The 20,640-nt window shown below is 40.2% G+C and overlaps 2 protein-coding genes across 2 annotated transcripts in view; one reads left to right on the top strand and one right to left on the bottom strand.

The window, feature by feature from the left end:
* LOC117788306 (teneurin-m) overlaps positions 1–20,640 on the bottom strand; it is a 144,802-nt gene that overhangs the window by 110,628 nt on the left and 13,534 nt on the right. The gene's annotated exons all lie outside the window — the stretch shown is intronic.
* LOC117788307 (cytochrome c-2-like) lies at positions 673–1,263 on the top strand. The gene has a single exon (XM_034627038.1). It carries the CDS (start codon positions 693–695, stop codon positions 1,020–1,022), a length of 330 nt encoding a protein of 109 aa, XP_034482929.1. The 5' UTR covers positions 673–692; the 3' UTR covers positions 1,023–1,263.

The following is a 20,640-nucleotide window of genomic DNA, read 5'->3' as shown; positions in this document are numbered from 1 at the left end:
TACTGTTTTTCTGCCCCTTTTGTTGTTGGTGTCTAACAGCAACAGTTGTTGCTGCTGACAAGATGATGTTGTTATTGTTGTTGTTGTTGTCAGGGGTCGGGCCACATGTGTTTGTGTTGACAGTTTGGCATATATTTTGCAGCCTTTGTTATTGTTTTTGGGTGCAGGCTTCGAGTATTCGAATATTTGTTTATTTTTTCATCATTTTTTACTCATTTTGGCTTGAAAGTTTAGTTGACTTTGCCTAAAACGTCAGTCGAAGGCAACAACAACAACCACAGCGGCAGCTGCGTGTAATTGCTTATAGTTAGATGTTGTTGTCTTTGTTGTTAACAAGCATTTCTAGGAATTTGATAATATAAAGTTAGTTTTGAATTGAGCAAGCGACTGAGAAGTTATATAAGATGAGTCAACCGCAGTCATCTTTAAAACTGAGAGTTAACTAAGAAATAACCTTAGAGACAGCTATCATATTATCTAAAGTTTTACATATTTTCATAAGTTACTAAATTTTAATGATCATAAACAAGAATGAACATCAGTTAAGCCTTGATTACTATTTTTCTTTACTGTTAAATATTTAAAAATATCAGAATAGGCGTTGCTACATTTGGCTTTTAATTTATTGAGCTAAAAACTACCACTAATTATATAAGGAGTATTAAAAATCAGACCCTAATCATTTCAATTCGATGACAATGGGCGTTCCAGCTGGAGATGTTGAACGTGGCAAGAAGTTGTTCATGCAACGCTGTGCACAGTGTCACACAATCGAAGCTGGTGGCAAACACAAAATGGGACCCAATTTGCATGGAATTATTGGTCGGCAGACTGGAAAGGCACCCGGATTCGCATATACAGCTGCGAATAAGGCCAAAGGTATCACCTGGAATGAGGACACTCTTTTCGAGTATCTGGAGAATCCCAAGAGATATATACCCGGAACCAAGATGATCTTTGCCGGCCTAAAGAAGCCCAGTTTTCGTAGCGACCTCATTGCTTACCTAAAGACGGCCACATAGTAAAGATATTGTGGTCTTGTTACACTGAAGGCTTGGCTTATATTAAGTTATTATTAAAGTGAATTCACAGAAATTAAGGGGGTAAAATGAAATCTAGTATTAAAGTTGAAGTGCAAAGGTCACAACTGGCCATCAGTGGAAATCATCTGCTTATTCGCATTGCCAAATGGAAATTAACATACAATTGAGTTATAGTCTACCCTTTATTTTCCCATTTTGTCTTTAGTTACATTTTCCAGCAATTATACGATAATTTACAGCACAAATGTATTTCATATTAGTAAGCCCAGAGTGGTTGTTGTTATCAACTTAATGTCCTTTGCATAAGCGCACGTCTGTCGCGCTTTCATATCCTTTTTATATGCCTTAACGCATTTAATTAACAAAGCAATTAAGCAGAGAGAAATGTCAAACCAAGAGAGAAGCAACCAAAGAAGAAAAGCGTTTTAATTTAATTTATATTGTTCGCAGTGTATGTGAATGTGTGTGTGTGTGTGTGTGTGTTTGTGTGTGTGTAGTGTCCTTTTTGTATATGTGTGTGGCAACACTTTTGTCATTCGCCTTGGCGGTTCTCTTTCGTTGTTATTGTAAAATAATGCGATGAAAATAGTATGCAGTCATTTGTGTAAATGTGTGAGAGTGTTTGTGTGTGCGAATGAGATGCAAAATGGACGAAGGACTCAGCCGTGATGACATTTTTATTGCTGACAACAGACAATAACAGCATCTATCCCTATCTCCTTCTCTCTCTATCTCTGTCTCTTTCCCCATCGAAACAAAAGGCAAATTTATGCATAGCAAAGAATTTTTTTAATTAAATTTCACACACAAACGCACAAGAAGAAGAAGAAGTAACAAAGGAGAAGGAGGAGAATATCAACTTTTTTTTTTTTTTGGGGCATTTAAAAACTTTTTGGCAAAGCAATCAAGGAATTCATCTTAAGCGAGAGAAGAAGACGAAGAAGAAGAGGCTGATGTCTGTCAAGGGACGTCAACAATTTTGAACACTTCATCGGATTACAATTCGTTGCGGCGGCCTCCCTTTGAGGCAGCGCAGTGTGGCAACGCCTTACAAAGCGATCTGTCACTTTTGACACTTAACAACACTTGAAACGAGCCAAAACTTTGCTTTTTGCACCAATGATCGTCGCTCTTTCGATTGGGGTGTTAATTAACCACACTCACAAAACATAAATCAAAAATTCGCTGTATATTTTTTTTCGCTTGGATCACAAGTGAAGCGTAAAAATGCATTCGATGTTCGGAATTGTGTGTAATGTGTCAACTTCATGAGGTATAAAGTGCAGCATCATTTCTGGAATAACATCGATCATGACAGAGGGAGACTGTCACTTTTACAGCACAATTTGAATGCCAAGTTCTCATATGGAACCCAACCCCGAATTAATAATAATTCTTTCTGACATTGCACTACCCACACCCTCTCTGTCGACCCTCTCGAGCGTCTCGAAGCCTCGACAAGCTGCTGGTTCTGGGCCAGCTGATACCCATGTGCAACTGTTTAACCCTATGTTGTTGCCCCACCCAAAACGGGGTCTGTCTCTCTCTTGTTTAAGTTGCTCTTTAAGCAACGATCAATCATAAACAACAAAACATGAGAAACAACACACATTTCATGTACCATGCAGATTCAACAAACATAATTCACGTTTCTGTTGTTGTCTCAAAAGAGTGTGGGGCACTTTTGACGTTTTAAATACAGATGGTGAATAATTCTTAATATGATTCGTTATTCTTTGCTTATTTTGATGTGACAGCTTGTTGAAAAAATAGCATTTTCTGAGGGTTTTATTTCAGCTTTTGATTCTTTTGAAAAGCTGTTTTTCGCTCATAAATCAATGACGGAATCTCTATACATACTTTTTAAGCGTGCAAATCATAAATATTGAGCAACAACTAAACAATTAATTATTATTTGAAATAGTTATTAATGGTGATGATACATTTCCATAAAGATTCAGAGCGGGATTATCATTTTAATGTGGGTATTACGCAAACAAAAGCCCGAAGCTTAAAGCTTCTATGAGAATTGACGGTTTCGGACGTAACAATTTGCTCTTAAGTTTAACGATATGAAACACAAAAGATAAGTTCCTTCGTAGCAAGTGAAGAGGCATGAAATCATCAATGAAAATATTATTTTCCCACATCATAGACAAACACGCACGCAAATCCTGATGGAAGGAGGGGCGAGGGGAGTTCAGGAAATTCCGCAGTCGTTGCAGCAAGTGAAATGTAAGTCGAATAATGCGTAAAAGGGTCGGGGTTCGAGGGGGATCATGAAGCCTATTGCCTGGCCACGAATTATAAGTGTATTAAAGCGCGGCATGACGAGTCAGACGAGAAGCCTCCAGACAGGTAATTCAGGCTCCTCTCCTACTCGGAGCCATTGCCAGTTCAAGTGTTGTGCTATTCCATGGTACAGTTACTTGGTCGTGGTCATGTGGAGTCGCCGGTTCAAGCTTTAAGGTCAATCAACAGACAGAGGCGAGAAAGAGACGCAGAGATTGAAAGGGAGACTCTCGAGGCGAGGCGAGGCAGTTTTAAAAGTCTATTTGCTGCACAGCGGCAATTTAGCAGCTTATGGCAACCAGCTACGAGTGGAAGAGAAACTGTGAAGTGAGAAAGAGAGGGAGAGAGAGGGAAAGGGGAGACAGAGTATGTTGATGTTGATGTTGATGCACTGACGCCGCTGCTGCAGATGCTGCAAGACTAACTGCTGGGTAATCACATGCGGTGCAGCTTAAGCGTTGCCAGGCAGCCACAAAACTCAGCTCAGATGCATCTCCAGCTGCCATCGCGTCGACATCGTGTGCCATCAATGGAGACTGAATATCCAAACAGGGTGAGCAGCCTTTCCACTCCCACTCCCACTCCCCAGTACTCAGTCCTTACTCCCACTCTCAGCAAGAGCCTGATGTATAACTTGAGATAAACTGCGAGAGTTCTTTCTGTTTGCAGCGAATACCCTACACTTGGGCATTTAAGTTTATTTATATTTTAGAATATTATACAAATTAAAAGTTCATTTATAATGATTTGCTAGAGATACTTCCCTATTCCAATGAGCAAATGTGTACATAATATTAGAAAATGTCACATAAGTTCCCATTTCACCCGAGTATTTCCCGTTTTTAAAAACAAAAACAAAATAATTTTCTTCGTTCTAATGACGCATAGAGTAACTAATGATTTTTTCAAATTTTGTGCAGGTTTCAGTCTTTTAGTTGCCATATATATACTCTACAATTTGTTTATGGTTAGAGTCCCCGACCTGCCACAAATACAACTTGTATAGTTCGTAACAATGGGTTCGATTCCCACCCTGCAATGGCAAAGGTGAACAGTAATGAATTAAATAAAATAAAACCATATACACCGTCTATAAATGAGGTTTTTCTAAATTAAAAAAAAAAAAATTGTATTTAATTTTTTTAATTTTCCTAATAATTCTCTTTCATCAAATCGCTGTAGCGCATCATTCATATCAACCGTGGCATGCCACACACAATGCCAACATATGTGTCTGTGCCACATATTTGCTTTTTTTTTTTGGCACAACGGGACAAGGAGGACAGCGCTAGACTCGTATTCCCCACACTATTTGTTACTTTTTGTTGCGCATTCTTCTATATTCTCGTTGCAGTTGTCGGCGTGCGTCGCATATATCACAAAACTCCACCGAAAATACAGAGAACTTGCAACTGCCAGTTAGTCTCCGTCTCCGTCTCCATCTCCGTCTCTGCCTTTACCTCCGACTCTGCCTTTGCGGTTTTCGTGAGCTGCATGAGGATGAAAATGATGATGATGATGCTGCGTCTCTGTCTTCATCTCCATCTCTATCTCTCTTCTGCCCAAGGCTGTTGATGATCCTATGTGCAATTTCTGTGTGTCTGTATCTGTGTGTGTGTGTGTGTGTGTGCGTCAAGAGCAACAACATCAAGGTTAATAGCTGGAAGAGTGCGCTTTTTAGTTTCTGATGGCTCTGGGCTCTGTAGCTCCTGCTTGGAAATGTACACCGCTTTACCGTTTTGCTAAACATTTAAGCAGCTCATTTCCTAGGAAATCATCGAAATGGGCACAGAGGGGCAGCAACTGTGGACTCAGTCACAGCAGCAGCAACAACAACAAAGACGACAACGATGTCTATTTTTGGGCTAATGATGCGCTTTGGCTGGCCATCAGCATCAAGAGCTCAAGAACGGCGTTTTGGCCCCTGTGTCAGGTTTCCTGATGGAGAATGGAGAATAGAGTATGAGGAGAGCAAAAGGGGAGGAGTATCAACTGTGGTATCAACTGTGGTATCAACAGCGGCACCGGCACCAAAAGCCACTCGATGTCCATCATTCATTTAGCCCCATGTACGAGCCATGTTTATGTTTATTGACTGTTATGGACATGAGTCACAGTTAGACGACAATGACAACGACGACGACGACGACGACGGCGACGCGATTTTAACGGAAGTGTTACAATGAGACATTACGGGAGAGGCCCTCGATAGCTTCTCAGCTGTCCCTCGTCTGCCAGTTAAGAGTATATGTCTGTCTGTCTGTCCATTGCCCATTACGAGACCCTGTCAGTCTCACTCTCTCTCTCTCTGTCTCTTATTCTCTTCATCTTGTCTCTTTCACAGTCCCTGTGTGTGCTTATTTGCTTAAGTGCAAATATGAGCAACTATTTGCTAAATGACAGTTATTGCTGATTAGCTGTCAGACATTTTGACAGCATGAAGAATGATTCGCAATTTTCGCTGAAGGAACCTGGCGACGGACTCCTTGGCTCCAACTCCAAATTAAAGTTCGTGTCTGAGTCCGGGTCTCGAACCGGCAAGTCCGAGAAGTCGTTCCGCCAGCAGTTAATGATGTAGCATATGGTTAATTAGAACATTAGTCTCCAACTTGGCAGTAAAAGCAACTTTAAATCATTAGCCCGTCTAAGCAGGAAGGCTGCTGTCAAACCCATTGGCTGCTGGTAAAGTTTGCAGCTTTTGGGTACTCGAATAGATGTGATGTATGGATGCCTCTAGCTGAGGGCTAAGTGCTTTTTCGGATGGGTTAATGAAGTGTATTCGAAACTAGTTGCAACTGCGATAAATGACTTGTGAGGGTTTCTAATAACTTAATTGTGGCAGTTGTCATCCGATTTGATCGATTCGTTTTGAAACTAGTGATAAAGGCCACAATCAAGAGAGCTCGCCTGTGAGAGACTCTCACTTAACTCAGTAAAAAAAAAATCAACTTATTATTCATTCGTAATTTTCAGAACACATTGGAATCACGATGTCTTTTATAATATTTATTCTTAAACTCAAGATTCTAGCTCTTATAATACTATTATTCTCGTTTTGTTGGAGCATGGTTCAATTCGAAAACAAACCTACTCTTCTTAGAGCATATAGGAATCAGAATTTTACGTTTTAAAAAATAAATTTTCTTTATCAAGCCAGCCGTTTTCGCACTCTTTTTTTGACAAACTTAATAGACCCTTTTTACATGTTTAGCACAGGGTCTAGCAAATAGCAATAGCGACTTCCTCAGAGCAGTAAAATTGGACTCGGGTCCGCACCAAATAGGGTACAGCCGATAACAAGCTGCCCAAAAATAGAGCCGAAAATTACGCATGTCTAAACGGCCAACACAAATTATGAGCCAACAACAGCACAAAGAACAAGCAGCGACAACTACTACAACAACAACAATAGTAATAGCAATATCGGCAACAAAAACAACAGCAATAAAAAGCAATCACTTTGTAACCAAAAACGTTTGGCCCAAAGGCGCAAAGAAGCGTCCAGGGTCCAAATCGTGTGTACCTGTGCCAATCCCAGACTCGACTGTTTGGCCGGGCTCAACTCAAAAATTAAATATGGCCAAAAGCGGCAACTGGGACCGAACCGGGCCGAGAACGAGATGCAGTCGTGGGGCTTGCTCTTTTGCTATTTCGCCTTATAAGGTCGCGCACATAAATAAGCACAGCGAATAGGCTGAAAGACTAAAGAAAAAACCTATAGTTTCAACTGCGGCTTCAGCTTTCAGCTTAAGCTTCGGGTCCGGTGTAAAGACTTGGGCATTGGCATCGGCATCTTCATGCGGCATGTGGCATGCGGCATCTCGCATCTTGCAAAGCAGCTGCTATGGACAGTCGTCGTGCTCCAACAACAAAAGCAGCAAAGGCAGCAAAAGCAAAGCAAAGCAGGGAGTACCATCAACAATTTGAACAATCAACTGATGAGAAAAGGAAATGAAAAGTCAACATAGGCCACAATATGTACGATACAATACGAGTACATAAGCCAAGCCGGCTAGAACGAAGTCGAATCCAAGTTGAGTCAAGCAGACAAAAGCCGTGGAAAACTGAGCAAGTGGATGAAGATGAAGATGGAAATGGAGGGAGTAGAAATGGAGGCTAGGCCAACTGACATTAGCTGACCGCAAAAGGCCTTTGGCTCTGCCTCATGTAACTGCCTCCTGCCCAATTGAGGCGCATCGAACTGAAGTTGAAATGAAAATTACTTGGGCCAAAGATTAGAAAACTTGCAAGTACAATTTGAAAGACCAGCTAATGATTATCTAGATGGACAAATTTAAAGCCAATGCAACGCAGATAAACAAGTCTCTTTTCAGCGATTCATAGGTTGATTGTAATTAGATCCCAACAAGTTCGCATTTATACCTCAAGACAACTGTGAGTTATCCACGATAGTCATGAATCTAAATTTAATATATACATTATTTTTGAATAAAAAGCAAATAGTTTGGCTTTGTCGAAAACAGAACTATTGTTTTGATTTTAAAATAATTCAGGTATTAAATTCAGGTCGTCATAAAATTATAAAAAATTTTGGGGCTTGATTATTTTTTTGCCGGCGGACCTTTACCTCTTGTATGGGGTTTTAATTATAAGGAGAGACTTAGAGAATAAGAGAGAGACTTTACTAATCAGATCCCTAACTAAGTTCACTCTACTCACATTTCTTCGCTTCATTTTACCTTCTTTTTATCAATGCCTCCGATCTCGGATCGATTCAAGTCGATCGTTCGATTTTGTGGCGCGCTATTAAATTGTAAATTGCTTGGGCAGCGCTGCCGCCGCAACAAACGTGTCTGAATGCCACATTGAATACCCCCATCCTCCTCGATCTCCTCTTCATCGCTCTCCTGTCCAGCATTGCCTGCAACGCATCGTGAATCGTGTACAATTTGCTGGACCAGCCCAGACCCGACCAGACTCTGCTTTGCAGTGTTGTCATTTTAGCTATTAAGTAGCTTATTTCATCAAGTGTTGTAATTTTTTAGGTGTTGAACAAGAAGTAAAATTTGTTTTTACAACTACTCTTCGCCCAAATTCGAAAATATTTTATATTTTAATAAATGACCTTTAGCCCAATCTTTCAAATTATAAGCTTTAATAATTTTTCATACATTTTCAGCCATTTTTAGCTACTTTTTTTAAACAAATGAGCTATTTTAGCCGATGAAATTCTGGCAACACTGATCAGCTCTGATCAGTTCAGTTTGCATCGAGTCCAAGTCTGGACTAACCACTTTTGCTGCGCATGCGCATGGTTCAGTTTTGGTTTTCGTGGTTTTCGCTGATTGTTGTCTCCTCCTTCTTCTCCGACTCCTTCACCTTATGCTTGTTCTTCCCCTCTGTCTCTGGCTAATCAATTTTTTCTCTTCTTATCCGTCTCTCAGTTGGTCGATTGGTCGATTGGACGATTGTTTCTCTGCCTTTTTTGCTGCTGCGGTTTATCAACGCTTTATTACACTGACGTTTTGTCAATTTGATTGCTTTTGATTTGACTTTTTTCTGTTATTGATGTTGGCTTGACAGCTTGCCGGGCATTTCAAGCGTTTAATGCATTTCCATTGGCAAGACCTTGAATTGTCTCTAGTCTGTCCACCGTCGATTGTCCGTTTATCGACTGTCCACTGTCTACAGTCGCATGTTGTCTCATGAATGTTTACTGTAGTTAATGGCTGGCTTTTAATTGCTTCCCTGTAACAGTTTGTGTTCAATTTGATGCCTCACCTTAAATGGTCAGTTCGGCCAATGGCGGGCGGCACTTTCAGTTTTTTTACTTCGATTATTTTTCTATTTCACTTTCATATGCCGTCAGTCTGTACTCTATTATTACTATTTCTTTTCGTCGTTGTGTTGATATTGTTATTGGTTTTGCACTTGATTTTTTATGCAATCACCCGCTGGCGCAAATCAATAGTTTGAATTTATTTTACGGTTTTGAGCACAACAATTTCAGATTTTTGATTTCAGCTTTATTTTTTTTTCGACGCTGCAGGTGAAACATTTTCGATATGGAAATAATGCAGTAAATTGATTTCAATTTCGAATGCTTGTCAGTTGTTAGATAACGATAACTGACCCACCTAGTTGCTTGTTGAGTTGAAGAGTTATCGAATTTGGCAGTTGACATTTCCTGGTTGAGTCAATGAGCCATGGCTAAAAGTAGTATATGTTATTAACACTTCAGTCATCTTTCACACGTCCTATTTAGTGTCAAATCTGTCCATCTACAGCTATGCAAATTAACTGGCAATCTGATAACCAAACGCCGACTTTTTTTAATGTCCCATATATCATTCTCATCTCTTTTCGCTCGTCTCACGTTTCATGACTTTTATTGTACAGTTTGATAGACTGTCAAATGATGGTCTCAGTATATGTATGTCTCTAATTTCTCGTTTCTTAACTCTCATCATTCTCCTCATCGAAAGCATGTCAACTACCTGACCAACTGATTCCACACCATCCGACAAGGCCTTTCACTATTTCACATCAAACTATGAACCGCAGAGTGGTGTCAGCCAAATTGACAACTTTATTGCCTCTAAATATGGTTAATGACCGAAAGCCAACGCAAAATTCTTGTCAACACACACGACAAAAAGAAAAACAGATTCACAAACCATTAACAAAATAATGTCAAACGACTTTAATTGTTTCCAAGTGGTGCCTTATTTAAGCTTCAATCCCAGACCCAGAGATTTGCGTGGGTCGAGCCAAAGCAAACGCCTCTGCGAATTTACTTGAACTACGAGCATAAACAAAAGACAATCCGTCAGTCTGTCCATTTATCCATCCGTCCAGCTCAGGGTGAGGGGGCGGGGGATCTCTTCTGTGGTTGGGGGCATGCTTTGAAATGTGCCGCCAACAAAAATTGACTTGGCACGGCCAACACTCGACAATTTCCACATGTGTGTATGCTGGACCCGAGCACTGATTAATATCTCACAAATTTGGCTCTTTGATGAATTATTTCTCAACTCACACTTCTTGGCCGCGATTTGTTCTGCTTTTGCCACAGCAGCAACAGCAGCAGCAGCAGCAGCAGCAGCAGCAGCAGCAGCAGCAGCAGCAGCAGCAGCAGCAGCAACTGAGGCAACATCGAGGGGCAACAAAATAAATAAATAAAATAAAATTTAGCACAATTTCTCGTTTGCGTTTTGTTTGTTTTGCGTTTGCGTTTGCGGTTGCTCGATTTTTATGGCTTGTTTAAATGCTTTTGGTTTCGGTTCTGTTTCTGTTCGCTTATTTAATGTTTTGTTTTTGTTTTCGTTTTGCTTCTCGAACTTCTCCTCATCTGGCTCTTTATGCCACTCAAATTTATAAGCGAACTGATTGATTGAGTTATTCGCAGGCGCTCTGCGAACCCATCGTGTAAACAACTGGAGACGTCGTAGATTTTTGATATTTCTTTCCGGGAATCAAAAGCGAGCACTTGTTTTAATTTATGCAGCTGTTGTAAAGGAATCTTTGTGATACTTTTTAACTCCTATGAAACATTCGAATGCTGCAAATTTAAGCTGTGCAACGCATTTGAATTCTAATTGAACAAATCTACAATAATGAAATCAAGTTGTTGATCATTGATTTTCCTATACAAAATGTAAAACAGGGAGTTTAGTGAATTGCAAAACTGATTAATTTAACTGGGTATTTTGTCCAAAAGTATCGAATGAAAGATGTGAAAAGTCGCTTTCTTCGATTCATTGATGATTCAATGTTTTAAATTGAACTCACAAACTACAAATGACTCCATCCTCGCTCTAATCTATTTAGTTATCTGCATCTTTTGCTCAGTCTCATTAAATTCAATTCGATATCATTCAATTCTGTTAAAATTCCGCCCCCTGCCTGCATCTCAGTTGATTCATTTATGAGAATTAACGACTCAAGTGACGTAAATTTGCCCGACCCTCGACCAGGATGTGGGGCTATCTTTGTATATAGTTAAGTGCAGCCCTCTCATGCAGTTGCCGCAGCAATTTAATTTCCATTTAAGGGGCCAGGCGATAGATCCCAGTCCCCAAACCCTCCCAAGACATTCGCAAGTATTTGGCGAGACTTGGTCAAATGATTAATTAGTCTTTGGCTGCGATTCTGGCTTGTGAGGCTTATGTTGATGACTAGACCAGACTATTTGCGGCTCTCCATCTGATACAACTGATGGTTTAATAATCAGACAGAATTGTCTATTGTACCCCTAAATCATATTTTCTTGACTGACTGACTGACTGACAGATGAACAACAATTGCTAATTGTTTGACTCTTTTGTTGTCTTTTGTTGTTCGCTTTCTACAATTAAAGCCAAAATGCGCATCTTCTTTTCCTTCACGACGAACTCTAATTGCTTGGAATGGGATTAGCTTGTGACTCTCGCTCTGATGATGTTCCCCAGCTGATCTGGGACCATTGTATTGCAATTACCTTGTACCCAGTTAACTTGTCGTTAATCTTTGAGAAAGTGAAAGTCTTGATCTCGTATTAGATAATTGTGGCTGCGTGTTGTTGTTGATCATCAAACAAAGCTTACATGAATTGAACTGAGATCTATGTGGGAGTTTGATTGTGATTCATGTACATACCTGCAAGAAAAAGAAAAAGAACATGATGATAAATAAATGTGAATTAAAGTTGATTGGCAATTGCAAGTACTTTAACTCTGACCTTTATGGTTACCCCTGTGCCTTTAATGGTTACCCCAACAACATTTACTCAACCATTTAGCGTGCCCCAATTAGAGTGTCAAAGTCCTCACAGCTTATTTAGGGCTGCCAATATTATTTAATTTTTATGGCGCTACCCCTGCAACCCTACCCTCTTCCTGTGGCTCCACCCGTCGATGAAACCGTCGTCAAACAGTTGCAGAAAACTGTCAAAAAATAAATATTGACATTGCGTTGTAATAACGCTGCATTAACGGTGCCCCTAGTACCGTTATCGCGGCAGACCCAAAACTGCGTCTGAGGACGGAAATGAAAACAGCAAAGCCTCCTCCGTTTAGACCCCAAGTTCAATTCGCGTCCAACGCCGAAAGCTTAATAATGCAAATTTCGCTCTAAGCTATTTTCAAAGACTAATGGTGCGTTTAGTCAGCAACCCCAAAAAGCGAAAGATGTGAAAAAAAATGAGAAAGAAACAACAAGAAATAAATGTTTTATTGAGCACGCCGAAGAATCGATACTCTTGCAGAGTCCTGCATTCAATTTTCAGGTTTTAGACTACTTTGTTCAGTATGTGAAAAAACAATAACAAATACACAATCTGCCAATATGATTGAGATATCGATATTCCTAATTTTTATTTTGCTTGTCAAAGTATGTTTTATTACATGGAGTCGAGCATATAGAAAAGTACGGCTAAGTACGGCGGATCTAGAACTCTTTATGGTGTCTGCGTTGCACACTTTGTGGCGCAATTCGAATACCCTCTGCAAGGGTATAAAAACAACACACAAACTTTCCCGCACACGTCACAAGGTACACTTAAGGAAGTGGAAGGAGCAGGAGAGTCAGAGAAAGCAGGGGAAACAGTAAGAGCAGAGGAAAGCAAAAGAAATCATCACGAGCCGCAAGCTTGCGTGTCGCCAGCTGAAATGTCGTTTGCCGTTTTCCGTTTGCTGAAACATTATTAAGCACCAAAGATTATGCAAAGAAAAACAAATGCTGGGGAAGTGTATAGAGAGAATGAAGGAAGAAGGAGGGGAAAGGAAAACCAATATGGCCGCCAAAAGAAGGAGAGAATATTGGACGCGTTTCTTGCCTCCTCATTATATGCTTGTGTAAACAACTTGAACAGTATATATAGCATATTTTTAGGCGCATTTCAAACAGGGGCAAAATATTCCGGAAACAAGCTGCGGGATAAGCATATATGTCCTTGTCCATGTCCTGTTCTTGTTTCTCATCTCAGCTCGACTCCTGTTGTATGGTTTTTATTGTTTTTTTGCGCATAAATTTTATTGCTGGAGCTGAGCTGCAGTCGACAACTTCAATTGGCTGGGACTGTTATCCTTATCAACACAGAATCGATCGCAGTAAGATAGAGATAGAGATAGGGATAAAGAATAAGAGAGTGTGCGATAACTTTGGCTAACTAATCGCTGGTTTCCCCCTTTGCAGTCCTTCCCGCTGTGCATCCATATGGGAGGCGTATCCTGCACTGTGTCAACAGCTGTACTTCCTGTCGCATCCCTTCCTTCCTTGGCTTCTCTTGGCTTGACTAAGTGGCTGCCTGTGCCGCTGTCTTTGGCTTTTTTTATTAAAAATAAAAACAATAACGACAGTCACACGACCGCCCCCTGAGATTCATCGGTATACGTGTGTGCTTTCAGCCCTTTTTCGAGCTTTCATCTTTATGTCACCGCATCGATTTTTTTACATCTTTTATTTTTTTGCCTGGCATCTTCATCAGACTGCCACTTAAGAGCTCGCCCTGTCTTCCGTTTATACCCTTGGCTAAAATTGTTTGTTTGGGGATTTGCATGCTTTTGCACACGCTTCACTCTGCATACAGCCCCTTGCCACTTGCCACTGCCCCTTGCCTCTCTGTCCCTGTTGATTCCCCTTGTTTTTTGGCCCACTGTCTCTATTAGAAGTTAACGCATATTTATTGTCGGTTTTTGCACCTTGAGCCTTCATTTTCATCTGTTTTACCTTTCCCCCTCTTCTTTTAGATATGTTTGGCTTTTATGCTTCAATGGAAATGTTAATAAGCGTTTGTGTTTTTTACTTTCTACTTTCTCAATTCTATTTGTTTGTTTGTTTGTTCTTGTTGCTGTTGTTGTTGCAGTAAGGAGCTGCAGAAAGCCTTTAGCGCCTAAAATTAGACCTCCATTTGGCTCGACAACTCAATCAGCTTGATTAACATTTTACTTTCGTTCTCAGTGTGATTCTCCAGTCTGAGCCTTGCCACTTGCTTAGCATTAACTGCCGTCGACGTCTCAAGTGTTTGAAGATGGCAGGAGGACAGCAGGATAGAAGGACAGGGGGAAGGAGCAGTAGGGAATGGGGAATGGGAAATGGGGCGGGCGATGAAGTGGCTTTCGAGAGAGCTGAGCCTGATTTCACTTTGGCCACAATGGATTTATTGTTTGCATTCACAGCAGAGCTGTGCTAAAAGCCTCTCTAGGCAATCCTGGTTGGTTGGAGAAGCTTCTGTTCCTGTCCTCTTCTCCTGATGGATAAGTGGGATGGGGGAATGAATGGTTTCTCTGCGCTTAAGCAATTAAAGTGCCAAAGAAACGCCTGATCTGTATTCATGATTCACAATTCGCACTTACTCTCGGTAACTTGAAGCGAGTCTCCTATGCAAGGTCAGGGTTGTGATGAAATTCGATTTGGAAAACATATCACTACACAGAATAACAAGTGCAAAGTCCAATTTTTGCAATGATGTCATAGCTAGTGGTAAAAAACCTAACTGTTCAACGGTTCATTGACATTTTCCATAAGTTTTTTAAAAATTTTAAAACTTTACATGTTATTCTTAATTTACAGGTATTTATATGGACATAAATTATATGAAATTTTTAGGCTTCGCTTTTGTTGCTCGTTAGAAATAATTTGTACAACCGACAAATATAGGAAACAACACAAGAACTTTAAAGAGGATTTTGAGTTAGCGTCAAAAAATAATTGCATTTATATTGTCGAAAATCGCTTTTGTAAAAATCGATTCATCAATGCAATTTTACATCACTAGTGATAGCTTTATCCCACTCACCGAATTAGTTATTGTAGATCTTTGATCTTAACTTATTTGATCTTATTCGGGTCCAGTAATACAGCAATTAAATGTTCACAGTGCGAATTATTCCATAATTTGAGCCAAAGGTTAAAATCTTCAGAAATCTTTATCACAACATTTTCAACAAACATGATTTTATTAAGACTTTTAGGAGCTTCGCGTTAAAGCGTTGCGCACAAACTGAAATCTGGGAATACGAACACTGTAATTTCGATCCTCAACGCTGGGCTTGAAATCCACAAGTGTCAAGTGGATCCTAAGCTGCTCACACAGCTGCGTGTGGACCAATTTAAGTCATTGCTTCAAAATAAATCAGATGTATCGGAAAACGCAATTAAAATATCAATTGCCATTTGCGGCTTGTCGAAAATTTCAATAACTTCGTTTGCAAATCGATTTGCCAAAGCAATTTACTTAATATTGTAAAAGCCTTTTGGCCATTCCATATTTAAATGTCAGAGAATTTGCCGCTTTTACCGTTACCAACCAAAAGGAACAACAACATTAACGAAAAGCAAAGAAAAATACAAGCTCACGAGCTTCCCTTCCTTTTATCCCTTCCCCTTGCCCAAATTCCCCACACTTTTGGGCTTCTCCCTCTTGGCTCCTTCACGTGCACTGAAATTTTAAGTGAGTTTTTCTCGGAGTCGTCGCCGTCGCCGTTGTTGTCGTCGTTGCCGCCTTTTGGCTTTTAATGACGTCGACTACTCTGGGGCATTCTTATGCACCAACACACACACACACACACACACACACACGCACACACATGTACAATATGTGTGTCGGTTGGGTATGCGTCAACATATTTATACAGAAATTTAAATTTTAAAATAACAACCTACGCGAGCGAGAGTCTCTCTTTCTCTCTCTCTCTCTTTCTGTCTCATGCTCAACAAACTTATTTTGCTTCATTGCCAGTTGCTTCATTACCTAAGCCCGAGGCTGAACCTGAACCTGGCCAAGCTACCAGCCAGAGGAAAGAATCGGGGAAACGGGTGGCAGGTGGAGAGGAGGCGAGGGGGCAGAGGAGTGGTTGGGGCATGTCTGGAACGGAATACTCTGCTCCTTTTGTAGCTGGTAGCAAAATGTCATTTTGTCACGAAGCGGACGCAACTTCATCATCGTCATGCCATGGCATTGATCATTATGTTTATTAAATTGCCACACACACACACACACACACACTGGCACACATACTGACACACAACATTCAGATTTTCATTTTCGTGCAAAACTTTTCGTTTTCTTTTTCTTTTCCTTTTTTTTCATCACTTATTCTGCTTCTTTTTCATACATACCAAGATGGCTCACAGAGAGAAAGTTACATTTACTTGGCTCACTTCTCATTTCACCACCTCACCCCACAGCTTGTGCATTTGCTTTCAAATGCCTTCAAAGCACCTTTGTCTGTATTCATTCCTTAGCATTCTTTATGTTTTCTCCCTCTCTTTATCTGTCTCACTCTGTCTCCGTGTATTGGATCAATTTGCATATTTTGAAACACGCACCCAAAGATGCAACACTCACACACACTGGCTACACGTGTATGGCCTTAGGTGTACAGCGAGCCCAAAAGTCAAATGAGTTGTTCTAGGTCGAAATCTCTTGGAAATCACATTTCTTTCGCAATTAATTTAAATTCTCAATTTTTAAGGGCTTCTTTCCAGCTGTTCTATCTCACCTGTCAGTTTACCTGGCCCACCCTACTTTCTGATTTACCGATTTCTTGCACCACTCTCTCAATAAATTCCAACAATGAAAATAAATAAAATTTTTTATTCTTTTTCACGCATCATAAAATGAGAAGACAAACATTGCGATAGGGGCCACAGAGTTTTCACCTACAAATGGAGCAGTTCTCGGCATAATTTGCATGTGTCTCATATTTTTACAACTCTGGCGCCCCGGCAACCCCAAAGATTGCCCCACATAACACTTATTTTCAGTGTTCTTTCCCTCGAGACAGACGAAAGAAAAGCAAATAAAATGCCGAGCAAAATTTGACAAAATATTGTTGTTGTTGTCGTTTCATTTCATCTCATCTCATTTCATTTTATTTATTTTTGTACATATGTGGACTGACTCCCCGCCAACCACTACCATTGACAATGTTGTCTATGTTAATTTTTATTTATTTTATTTATACATCGCCTTATGCTGTGTGTGATATTTTCATAAATTTGTTGAGATTGTTGCGGCCTTGTTTGACAATGAAAATATTTGTTTATGGCGCAAAAGCATAAAGCGCCAAAACAGCTGACGACTTTATGGAATGCATATCCTTATCACATATTGTCGACCTCAATCCTTAGTCCTGAATCCCTCCCAGGCCCATTGCTCCACCACACTGCAGCCACAAACTAAAACTGACCACAAATTTCAATTAGCATTAGATCAGCGCGCGATTCTACTCAATTTTTGGCATATTAATTGATGTGTCAATATTTGCATAAATCAATAAACGAACCCCCAAGGGATGAAGGTGGGCGGAGGGGGAATAAGATGCGGAACGGGAAGGGGAAAAGAGAGCATATCAATTATTCGCTTGACTGTGGATGAATGAATTTCCACAGTGACCACACCGACCAATATGACCACTGACCATGCCAATTTCCAAGCAGTCTTTTTCCCCTCTCTTTCACACACACTACCTCTCTCTCTGTCTCTTTCTTTTCCGTTCAATTAACACTCACAGCAGCGAGCTGCCAGACGTTAATTATAGACCACACACACATACACACACACACACACACACTCACACACACACACTCAAAGGAACGAACTTAAGGGGGGGAAAGAGACAGAGATAGAGAGATAGGGGGTTTCGTTTCATTTGTTCGCGTAAATTGTATAATTAAGTTGAAGTTGTTTAACAAATTTGTACAACAATAAATTTATTAGCATTCGAAAATAAACTGAACTAAACTGTGCCGCTAAATGTTGCACAGTTGCATGTCAAAGTTAATTGTTGACTTAGGTCGCCTCTGGAAATTGGAAATGGTGGCAGGTGGCAAACTGTCAACTACTGTCATGGGACGAGAGGGGTAACTGTCCGAAATGGCACGTGTCTGCCCAATGGAGCTGGGGGAATACGGAATACGGAAAAGGAGAAAATGTCGCGTGGCAAAAGCGATTTTTATTATTCCTTTTTGTTTATTTCTAATGGCATCTATAATTAGTAATGTTGTGAAAGCTGAACTGTCAGACAGACAGGCACTTAGAGCTGACAGCGCAATGTCAAAGCGCGGTCGAGTTTTCTATTTTTTTCATCGAGTTGAAGGACCTGTCCTCATCGGCCTCCTCAATTGGATCAATCTGAAACTCAGTTTGTGCATCAGCCAAGTGGAAAAGTCATAAAACTTTGTCGATACTCTCCTGGAACTCGATAGAAGATCGCATTTAGGCCATTTGCACGTGTCCAGGCTCTGCCTGCCTCAATTTTATGGAGGCACGTCGGGGAAATGTCGCAGGACTACAACAACATCAGCTGCAACAACTAACACTACATTTACACAGAGAAAAACTATACTGTAAATCTTACGACTTTCACTTTGATTCAACTATTTCAACCTCAAGTTTTGTTTTATAATCTAATTGTTTCTGTTGACAAATAATAAGACTTGACTCCTTTCATAATTTAATACGATACATATTTGACTAAATTACTTTAAGAAAATATTAAAAGAAACAATGCATTTCTTTGAAAAAAAAAAAAATAAAACATATTTAATTTGAGTATATTTCTTTTGGCTTTTGCGAGTTAATTAAGAAAACACAATTTAAATTGAAACTAAATATGGCATTTTTTTAAGAGTTTTTATCTTTTGTTTTAAAGTATTCATATTAGCTTTGACATATAAATATGTTTTTGAGTTAATAAAAGTGATTTATAGTTGATATTTGTATAAATTATGGCATTTGGAAATTTAATGCACAAATATGTAGTTATACAACGCACTTGTTTTGATCAGTGTAGCTCTACAACTGCTGTTTGTCGCCTTTTCACACGTAATAAACGAAGCCGTAAAGTGGCATGGACGACGCAACATCCCATCTCCTCATCCCATGGCCAAGTGTAAAACTTGTGCTCACTTTTTATGCCCCTTCTCCCCCTCGTCGGCCACCTCACCTATAGCCTGTACACCCGCTACCTACGATTTGTCTTGGCTTTTCTTCTGCTGTACGCACGATTTGTAGTCGTTCGTGCTGCGCCAAAGTTTTCTTTTCGCCATGCCATGAAATATAAATAACATTTTCAAGCGTTGAAAAATTTATGAAATACGCCGCACGCCGCCGCAGTAGCATCCCCTCCACTCCCTCTACCCCGGCACCACAGCCCTCAACACAACACACCTCTCAAAAGTCCGGCAATCTGCTTGGGGCAATCTCACGTATCGATTTTCAGTGCAAACTTAAGAGACCAGACCAACTTGGCCACGTCTTTGGCTGACTTTCGTCTTGGGTTTTCTATTCTTCTCCTGCTCCTGACTCCTTCTTCTCCAGCTACTAACCATGTTTCTGTCTCTGGCTCTTTCACATTTTCACACTTTATTAAAGCGCCAAAGTAAAAGTCGAAAGTTAGTTGTAGTTTATAGTTCAGAACGAAGGAGCAGCAAGTTTTTGCGCTTGGACAAATTTAAGGCTGGCAGCTTATGAAAATGCATGGCAACATTTTATTTCATTGTCCTGTTGTCCCATTGTCCTTGGCCCATTAGGCAAATGCTAGAAATCGAGCAAAACTTGTCATTTTCATAATGAAAACGAAGGCGTGCGTATAATTCTCCATTAGATTTGCTTTGTTGTTTACTCTTCACTGATTTATGTTCATCATTAAAACTTTTTATATCGTGATAAACTTTGCACCCAAGGACGTTTTCAGGCAGTTTCCTGACAGTTTATTCTATGGGAAAATATCTAAAAATTTATAAAGTTTAACTTAAATTTGGCAAAGCAAATTTCAAATTTTATTTTCGCCCCTGTTTACAGTCCTTTTCCCACTCTCCACCCAGTTTTCACCCTTAAGAATCAAATAACAAATGCAATTGTTTAGTTCGTTGCGTTTTCTTCCATTTTATTCAATTCTACAGCTGCTCTATTTTATTTTTTACTTGGCTTCCGCAAAATGAAATTGGGGAATTTACTTTAATTTGTTTTTCGTGCCGCCGCAGCAGTCCAGCCTCCTACCCTCCATCGCAACCCTTTTCCCAGTCCCTACCCCTAGCTCTGTTATTCCCAGCTGCAACCCTACGCCCCTACGCTCCATTGCCCCTCTGCATCCTCCCAGCTCCCTGTTCCTGGCCCAACCCATAACCAAGTGCTCTTCAGCTAGCTTTTTAAAATCAATTTCGTCTACTTTTGTGGCTCTTCCTCCCTTCTTTTGTTTTGTAGTTTTGGCCAAATTGAATTTGGCATACAACTTGCTTACTTCATTGTTTCAAAGGGGGAGGAAGGTAGGGGAGTGGAGCATGTTTCTTCAATTGCAATTCGTGTTCTTTTTGTGCTTAACCACAAATTGTTGCATTGTTTGCTTGTCAGGCGATTCAC

This window comes from Drosophila innubila (genome assembly GCF_004354385.1).
Source record: "Drosophila innubila isolate TH190305 chromosome 3L unlocalized genomic scaffold, UK_Dinn_1.0 0_D_3L, whole genome shotgun sequence".
Classification (NCBI taxonomy): Eukaryota; Metazoa; Arthropoda; class Insecta; order Diptera; family Drosophilidae; genus Drosophila; species Drosophila innubila.
This window is presented reverse-complemented; position numbering and strand designations above follow the sequence as displayed.

What these genes read in the sequence shown, in the direction of transcription:
- LOC117788307 (XM_034627038.1), top strand. Translation starts at nt 693, where the DNA reads ATGACAATGGGCGTTCCAGCTGGAGATGTTGAACGTGGCAAGAAGTTG.